This window comes from Phaseolus vulgaris, chromosome 1 (assembly GCF_000499845.2).
Source record: "Phaseolus vulgaris cultivar G19833 chromosome 1, P. vulgaris v2.0, whole genome shotgun sequence".
Classification (NCBI taxonomy): domain Eukaryota; kingdom Viridiplantae; phylum Streptophyta; class Magnoliopsida; order Fabales; family Fabaceae; genus Phaseolus; species Phaseolus vulgaris.
The window spans coordinates 41,274,885-41,284,407 of NC_023759.2; the positions used below are offsets into that span (position 1 = coordinate 41,274,885).

General features: G+C 34.6%; 1 protein-coding gene across 2 annotated transcripts; it reads right to left on the reverse strand.

Moving 5' to 3' along the window:
• Positions 1–819: 819 nt before the first annotated feature.
• Positions 820–8,663, reverse strand: LOC137814283 (transcription factor EMB1444-like). 2 transcript variants are annotated; one of them, XM_068616918.1, is made up of 11 exons: positions 7,377–8,663; positions 6,353–6,523; positions 6,183–6,267; positions 6,028–6,069; positions 5,562–5,621; positions 4,171–4,290; positions 2,809–3,972; positions 2,601–2,708; positions 2,271–2,411; positions 1,948–2,073; positions 820–1,057 (listed from the first exon to the last, which is right to left on the reverse strand). In XM_068616918.1, exons 1-11 carry the CDS (start codon positions 7,469–7,471, stop codon positions 968–970), a joined length of 2,202 nt encoding a protein of 733 aa, XP_068473019.1. In that variant the 5' UTR covers positions 7,472–8,663; the 3' UTR covers positions 820–967. The 2 variants fall into 2 exon arrangements, with proteins under 2 accessions (XP_068473019.1, XP_068473017.1); XM_068616916.1 differs by having other exon boundaries at positions 4,171–4,293; positions 7,377–8,584.
• Between the last annotated feature and the right edge of the window lie 860 nt (positions 8,664–9,523).

Here is a 9,523-nt window from a genome sequence, read left to right on the forward strand (position 1 = left end):
GTCGAAAAGGTATACTTTTCAGATTTCATCAAAAATAATATTTTAGAAAACAGTGTCTTTAAAAAAAATTGGTTATGTTTTTTTTTTCCGTCATAAAAAAAAGTTTTACTGTACTAAAAATATGAAGCGGCTCTTATTAGAAAAAACCTCAGTAAAGTAATATTTTTCGACGGTAAAACTCTTTTAACACTGAAAATCTTTTCAGAAATCTTAACTCATCTGTTTTAACTAAGATGGTAATAACCCTAGTTTAAAACCATGAAGTTTAAGTTTTGCTTGCAAATTGCAAAAATAAAAATGGTGATCAAACTTACTTTTATTTATTTTATTTAAACAAGCTAAATATAATGCTTAGACTGAGCTTGTTAAATATGAAGATTGAGTGCTTGAGCTTAATTTATTTTAATTTATTTATAACTTGATTATTTTTACATCAATATATATATATACTCGAGGATCAATTTTAATCTGATCAAATATTTAACAAGAGAAGGAAAACAAAAACATATTTAAAAATTCTTTAAAGATAACATTATAAGTTTCAAATTATCATCATACTTAGTGAGTAGTTGATCTCATTTACACTTTTACCTTTTCACCTCTTAACCACTGGAAAACCAATCACATTTTTTACTTGCTCACATGACAAATTGAGATTTTTCTTGCAATTTTCTCTCAATATTTCTGACTGCATTTTCACTGATTATTAACAACATAAAAACTTGAGCCTTGCTGGTAGCAAGTTAATGTACGTAGTGAATAAAGGAGAAAAGTCTGAGACATATGTTCAATGTATTGCGCTATTTTCAGGGTCAAACATACACAAAGACAATCACACATTTTAATCATTAAAAATGTCCACACCACCACAACCAGTCTTATAACACACTATGTCAGAATCATTTGATTCAGAGATTAAGAATGAGTTACACAATGAGGAGCAACAAAGTTTCCAAGAACCGATCAGTTATTGTGAATGCACCTTGCTCTTGGATTGCAGTATTTGAACAAGCGGCCACAAGATATCCAATCTGTGTACATTTCTGTTGTTTTGACCCTGCCACACACTTTACTCATCAACCATCAATGGAGTTAATGTATTTGGTTTTTAAACTACACATCTATACACATTGGTCCCAGAAACATTAAGTTGTCAATTTACAAATAATCATATCCCTATAAGAATGATTAATTAGTATAGATGAAAACTTTAAAAAACTAGAGCAATACAAGTTGTCACTTTCATAAGCCTCTTACAGTTATGACTCAAAAACACTGCAAATTTTTACTCAATTCTCTTATTCAGGGGATACAATGCAAATGACTTCTATAAAGTTGCCATGAAATTTAAGTTATTTATCAAATATACTGTTCTACTGAAGACTAAAGCATGAATTATGATATTACAATACAACAGCTTCAGTTAGCATAGTTTTTTATAATAACTAAAATTATGAACTAGGTGGATTTATTGAGTAAGCTTACATGATATTGTGATATTTACACAGGAAAAAGATATGAAAAACAAGAATAAATATCATGTATTCAAAAAATGGAAGACAAAAATCCAGTATAAAGTTCTAATTATAAGGGTATATATTTATCCAATAAAATTAGGACGAAGACTGAGTTAGTTGAACAATTAAATTTAAGTATGCAATGTGCTAGTAGATATAGGAGGCTTAATTTATGACAAAAGAATATTGGACCTAATTTTAAAGCCTGCTAATGAAATTTTATTGTCTCTCCATGCATTTGATTTGGTGTTTTCAACAATGGACTAATCTACTATAATTGGTATCCAAAGTATTTGCCATACATTTAAGCAAATTATAGACCAAGATTCCAGAAATTTTATGTCAGTACTTGAGTCTTGTAGAATGAAACAGTGGAGTACGTAGGCTTAATTGCATAAAAGTAAAGCTAACTTTTGAGTTTTAAAATTACCTCCACAACAAAGCATATCCATATCTTTTCACCATGAACTTTAGTACCACCCTTCAAAATGGTAAGACCCAAACTTCTTATGGCTTCTGCTATTTCAAGAAAATGGCTGCACTCCTCACAGAGCATCTACAACAAAAGGTATAATTAGAATAAAGAAGACACTCAATAAGGGATTATATCAACAACAGTTTAATATCTCAGATCCTTAAATTAACTGCCACTAACTCCCTTTCTCATCAGGAGGAGTTTCCTCATGTGTTACAATTATTAAATTAATCAGTAACATAGAATAAATCAAATTGTAACTTTCAAGTCTTATGTACCTCCACAAGCATCTGTCCATTCTTGCTAAGATTCTCCACTAATACCGAATGAACTTTCAGATGGCCCCCTACTTCCATTGCCCAGCTTGAGCCCTGCTCATAACTAGAGGATCCAAGAATGTCTGCTTCCATGTGATGCAGCTGCAAAATTTCATCAGTGTTAAACAATGGAGATAAGTTCACATGCAGAAGATGTTGGAACTAAATCAAGAAAATCCTGATGTATGCACATCTTCATGTTCAATCAACTTGACGATAAATATATATAGCATAATTTTTTTACAGACCATGGACCAGAGGACAGATTTCTAAACCTCCCTTAAACCTTACCTTAGACTTTGTATCACCAAAGTCAGCTAGCTTGTCAGCATGTTTAGTTATGCTTTGGAGAAAGAGCATGTGCTTTATTGCACGCTCCAGTAGGGAATCAATACTGCACTGTTGAGGTTACAATGAAAATTTTAGCCACATGAACCAGATCTGTGATCATTACTCAAAACCCAACAAAACAAAGAGGAAACAGACTCCAGAATGATACCTTTGCTCCATTTGGCACCAGCTCTCTCAACTCCTTAATACGATCTTGGATTAATTGCCTGTCCCTTGGCCGAGGCCTACAACTTTCCCCAGGCCTGGCCCTTTTTTTGCTGTTCTTAGATGGTTCAGATGACCTTTCAAGTTGTCCACTACTTGAACTAGGGAACGTAGATGAAACAGCTTTGGAGGACATCACACCACATATTCCTGATGATGAACTCAAAGAATGGTGTTTGTCCTCTTTGACAAGAGAGAACTGATCTATTGAACAACCTTCTGAATTAATAGCATACACATTGTGAGTAGAAGCTTCATGGTTTTTTCCAGATGCCATTGCAGATTGCATTGATGGACAAAACGATAATTCACTATTAACATCATTATTACTATGGCAAATGTTGGCCACCATTGCTTCCAAAAGATGCTCTGGACGAGATTCAGAAGTCAATTGGCTAATCTCATCTGACATTTCAACAGTTTTCATATCTTGATTAACCTGTGCTGGCCAATCAAAACATTTACTCCCTTTCAGAAAAGATGGTCCAAGTGCTTCATGCAGCTCACAGCCAACAGGGAAATTTAACACATGTGACATATCCTTGTAAGAAGGCTCAGAACAAAACTTTGACTTTTCAACATGTTGCGAGTTTGCATCTGAAGGTTGGGTGAAATTCAACACCCCTTTTTGGTAATGCAACTTATCAGTTTCACAAACAACAGTATCAAGAAAAGCTGAAGGAAAGTATGCAGAATCAATTTTGACTTTTTCTGATGGACATATTAAATCATTATCTGTAACAAAGTCACTTAAAAATGACAAGACATTGTTTTCTGATTCCAACCTCACATCTTTGCAGCCACTACTTCCTTCTTCACCCTTCCTCCCATAGAGAGGTTTCATCTCTTCAAAATCTTGATGCTCCACATTCATCATATTGGATATTGACTGAAGCAAAATGGAACTTTCATCACTGTACAATTCAGGCCCCTCTTGCTTGGCCACGTCATCAGACATTTTCACACAAGCAGAATGAGGTGCATCGTTCCTCCCAGAACATTGAAGGGGCATTAAAACATCTGATGTTTCACTCTTCATAGATTTCTGTGAATTGTAAAAGCCAGTTGGCATAACATCTGAAGACAAATTTTCCTTTAATATATCCAGCTGAAAAAAAAAGAAATATAAACCTCATGATAATTCTCCACACATTAAGGTTAAAAGATAATTATGACACGGTTTCACTTCTCTATATTAATAGTGTGTTTAAAAATGTCATGTTAACAGTTACATAAACCCCAAATATGCATATTCATGCACCATGCAGACATGTGAACATAGAGAGAAGTGAAGACAAAAGATTACCTGAGATAAAGAACTCTTCAAACTGCCCTGCATTTGACTGGGACATTGGGCTATTGAGTAATTTTGAGTAGACAAAAAGAGATTTCTAATATGAGTTACAAACCCCGTATCTTCAATCACCTGCTACCAGGGATGTAAAAAGAGAAGGAAATTATTAAAAATAAATCAATTTCCATATAAAATCATATCCAGGAAATCTTCTACAAATCATCAAAATTATAGAACAGCCCAAGACAAGACAATGAAATTATAATATTATATAGACAGGAAACATATTGTACAACACACCCCTAATAAAAACTACTCAGAATTTTCCCAACCCTCCACAGCATGGATTCTCCAATGTGCTCAGTTCATAAATTACTTTCTATTATTTATTCAAAAAATAAATAATACTATCAATCTCTCATTACTTTTTAAAAATAATTCATAAAGAGAACAATTTCCCTCTTTTGTTTATGAAGATACAATGTTTCAATGTCTCTATATTACACATTTATTTGTTTCTTGTACTTTTATTGGATATAAATGTTTTAAAAGCATGGACACTTCATTAACATGCAAAGAATCAGTATCATATACATTAAAGTATCGGTACTTCATAGGTTTGAATACTTCATTGATATGTGTCGGTGAAGTATCCTAGTGTATAAGTATTGGATATGATATGAATCAGATACGGGTACCTGAAACAAATTCAAGTGTTGGTGCTTCATAGCTTGCACCATTTGAGTATATAACTGTTTCTCATCAACCAAGGTCAGGGTAGTCATACATGACATAATTTTCCATGGTACTAAAGCATGTCTCAATCTGGTTTTCATGACAAATCATCTAGTATTGATAGGTAGTTTAGTAAATTATAAATTAGTATACCTGTGGCCTAACATAATTACATGATGCCTAGAGCCTATTATGACAAAACAAGGGGTGATTTGTTAATAACCTTTCCTCCATTTCTCTTTATTTTTCACTATATATGTATTTACCTAGCACATACAATTAGAATTATAAAAGTATTTAACCAATATCTCAATCAACAACCAGAAATTACCAAAATTAGTTGGAAAAGGATTGAAGAAATATAAGCAAGCGGTGCTATCTAACTAGTTATGGTACATCGAAACAAACGAGTGCAAATCTATCTTTTTGGTACATTAGTGGCAGTGAGGTTTGAACCTATGATCGCATGCAAACTACCCAAGCCCCTTGCCACTAGTCCAATCTTTGAGACTTGAATGCAGAAAAAAATTTGAAACCCTGAATACAAAGGCTGCTTTGCACAGCCATAAAGAGATAATACATGCCTTCTTGAACCATACAACCACATTATCCACTATTATGGTACAGAATCAAATCAAATAAAGATGAAAAAGAAAAAAATGTCTTACTTTATTAAGAGAACCAAGCTGAACAACACCAAGTGGGGCTACAGCAACAACAGCAACAGTCTACAAGACAAAATAAAAGCTTAATCAATTAAAAATCTTAATCTAACCAAAGAACAGTGGTGCAGATTTGGAAATTATTTTCAAAATGATAATCACTATCTTTCTAACAAAGTATACTAGACCAGAATGCAACATAGTCCGCTTCAGAGCAGTTCAGTTGTATTTAGCGAATAAAAAATAATGAGACAGAGTCATGTAGTGGCCCAATAATGCCATATTGTGTCTATTACAGTATTAACCACAGTTTTCCAAATATACTATTAAAATTAAATTGTCCATCTCCTAAGCATTTGTAAAGTATGGAAGGTCTAATTTCTGGGTGAAAATAGAAAGTTCACTTTTCCAGATTTTAGTTAAACACGTGTGTTGCAAAGCTGTGAAAAAAATATTAAAGCAGTTAGCATACCCTGATTCCAGCAGAAAACTGAGACTGCCACCCATCAGCAAACTGAAAATTAAACCAAAAAGTGGGAAAGGAATAAGAATGATTGGAACATATTGACATGATACTCCAAGGTTGAGAGATCCTTAATGATGCAATTAAATAATAAGAATCTTCACCTCAAAAGACAAGCCAGAACCTGCAACCTGATTATCTGCACAGATCCACCTATGCTTTCCTGTAACAGCAACCTGTCCAACAATACTGTGAAGAAAGAATATTAGGACAATCTAAACAAACAGAAAATCAAATTGTGTACAGTATAAATTCTACATTTAATCAATCATACCCTTCTCCTAAGGAATATGCATGATACGACATCTTAGCCACTGCTAAGCCTAATGCGTTGTGCGAAAATTTCCCACAACCAATCTGCTCCACGATATTCCGGCAGTGCTTATTTTCTGAAGAGTCATAATCATCAGGATTGTTATAGTACGCGTCCTCCCATGTCAAGATCCTGCAAGCAAGAACCACATCGAGAAACTTTAGGGGACAACATTATGGAATTCAAGTTCAACACTGATAAATAAATCTGTAACATAAAAAAACGAATCACCAAAATTGCGAGCAACATTACATCATTCAACAGTAACGAGCTTTCTGCCAGTACACTTGATATAAAACAACAACAAATGCCACACTTATCCTACTTCCATCACAATACAATGAAAAACATAAAAGATTTCAAATAACAGAAGGATCACAATCCTCAAACAAAATGACAAAATAGAAAACATCCAAGAGCAAAAATACTCGCAAAACAGTACAATGACATTGATTCAAGAGAGCAGATACACAACACATGCCCTTCTTAGTACAAAAACTCTAAATTCAAACCAAGCATGGAAATCACCAAACTTGGAAGAAGGACAAAACACAGGGATAAATATCAATAAAAATCCTTCACACTTAAAGTTGATCTTAGAATTTTGGTCAACTCAACCCCACAAAACCAATTAGATACACTATTTTGACCTTATCATTAATCTACGAGGGATCTCAAACGGTTGATAAAACCCATTTGGCATTATAAAATTAGTTAAACAGGCAAAAGCTGGAAAATGTACACAACCAATCAAATTAATCCGGTAAGTAAAATGGCAAGTCAAATTTCAGACAAAGGATTCAAACATGCAAAACCACAACTTCACCAAATTTAGCATATTATGAGTTGCTTACATCCAAAACGAGGGTAAGTTCAAAGACACACCAAAGGAAAGACGCAACACACAAGGCACACACACACAGAACAAAAAGAAATAACATCACAAGCACTACCAACAATAACAAGATACATAGTAGTATCATACATTCGAGCACGATGTTTGAGCTTCCAAAAGATGGCGTAGTTCCAGTGAGTATTCAAACAGAGGCTTCTGAGTACTTGGTGCAAGTTAGTACCCATGCTGCCCCTCCTTAAACAAGTCAGAAACTTTAACACCCCGAAGGCACCCCCGAGAAAAGGGTCGTGAATTCCAATCCTCCAAAAAAGAAGAAAACCCCTCCAACACCACACACTCACCCTCCTTCCCCTAGCTCCCTCTGTAGGAACCTCTTCCAGCCTGCTTCCTCCGCAATCCCGCTCGCCGTTTTAATGGCGGTCCAACTGTTGGCAGTATCAGACGATCCGCACCCATCACTCACCCCGCCAATTCCCACCACCCCACCAACCAAAGCTTCCAACTTTCCCTCACTACAGTCAAAACAAACCCAAACCCACCACCACACTTAACGCTGAAACTGAAACACCAGACTCAACGCAGCAAATCTCGCAACTAGCCATTGAATAACGAACAACCTTGTTAGATTCCAAAAGGGGTGTGAAGAAGGTTGAGTTAAAGAAGGAAAGAAAAAGGGTGGCTAATTATCTAGCTTATATCCGACGACATGTGAGGCTTTTGCTTGTGGAGGAAGAAGGTTTAGTTTCTCTGGGAATGCAATTGTGAAAGTAGTCTTTACCCTTTGCAGAGTGAGGGAGAGATAGAGGTTTTTGAGAAGTTGTCAATCGCCGAGTAAAGAGTGGAGAAGGTAGAGTGAGAGAATGTCAATGGTGGAAAGGGAGGGAGGCTCTTGTTCTATATCGGGGTCACGTTGGCACGCTTTTCCTTCTAGCTTTTCCACTCGGGGAATCTTCACCGTTGATTCAAGCAATCATGGTAACCATTGCGTAATCCAATCCACCATCCCCTCCTATCATATCACTAACCACACCATGCATTTTTGTAAAGAAAAAGGTCATTTACTTGTGCATGCCAATGTTCAAAATGGAACAATAATAAAACTACTGACTTGAACAAACAAACAAACAAACTGTAATGCAGAAACACTTTAGCATTTCAGAACATGACAGAATTAGTCCTTGATCATATTTTGAACATAAATATATTTATATATATACTTAAGAAACTAATAAAAATGAGTATTATGATACTATTGTTGTGAAGATAAAATAAAAATAAATGGCATGTGGAGACAATGGTTGAAAAAGGGCATGAGGCCCAAAGGGAAGTAAGTGTATGAAGGGTTAGAGGCTAATTAGAGGTTTATATTTAACGTTAAGAAGCACCAAAGGGCAATGGAAAAGGAGGAAAAAGAATGATGGGGAACAATCCAATTGGGGTATGAGTACACTTTATGGTGGTGTCAATTGATGGCCAACAGCATCATGCCAAATTGAGGACATGCTTCCTTATTTTCCCCTCAAGTTTTCAATCCTTTCTTTGAAACCCTAGAGAAGGTACCCTGCTACCCCTCTTAAGGTCCTTTTCAACAATGATCTTATTGCCCTAAAGTTGTGACACCTTCAACCTCCCATTTCTTCAAACAATTCCTACTTTGTCACGATATAATTGAATCTTTTAGAGTGCCAACCTTTGTTTCACACACTGCTGACCATGCTGCCCTTTATCATCATAGCTTTCCACCGATTTACACCTTCTTTCTGTTTTACCCTTTACAAGGCTTGGAAACGGAGTTTGGAAAAAGTCCAAGTTTTTTTGCCTCTCACACAATTACCTAGGAACATGTTCTATTGGATAACTAAAACATGTTTATGATCATTGATCATGTTCAATTTGTTCTAGATCCTATCGTATAAATTTGTTTTAGACTTTAAAAAAAATTCTACTAATTTTGTTGATCAAATATAAAGTTTATTTGAATCTGACTACCGAATGCAATAAAAATAGCTAAGAAAAGATTAATATATCTTGTTAAATTTTTGTTTTTAGATTAGATTAGAAAATATTTCCTTTTTAGTAATTTAGATCGTGATTGATTTAACTTAGTTAGATATTATTACTTGTATTTAAGATTTAATATTAAACAAACAATAAATTAGTATTAAATATGTAATTTTATTTATTTAAGATTTAGTTTTAATGTTATCAAAAATTTAAAAGCCGCTTCTTCATCCATTTCAAAAGAAGTCTCGTTTTAACACATTTTTTTTAATTCA

Bases quoted from the DNA above. Each gene is read 5' to 3' on its own strand.
- LOC137814283 (XM_068616916.1), bottom strand. From the start codon at position 7,471: ATGGGTACTAACTTGCACCAAGTACTCAGAAGCCTCTGTTTGAATACT. The intron at 6,070-6,182 runs GTGAAGATTCTT...TTTAATTTTCAG, and splicing joins GTTCTGGCTTGTCTTTTGAG to TTTGCTGATGGGTGGCAGTC. The intron at 3,973-4,170 runs GTAATCTTTTGT...TTTTTTTTTCAG, and splicing joins TGAAGAGTTCTTTATCTCAG to CTGGATATATTAAAGGAAAA.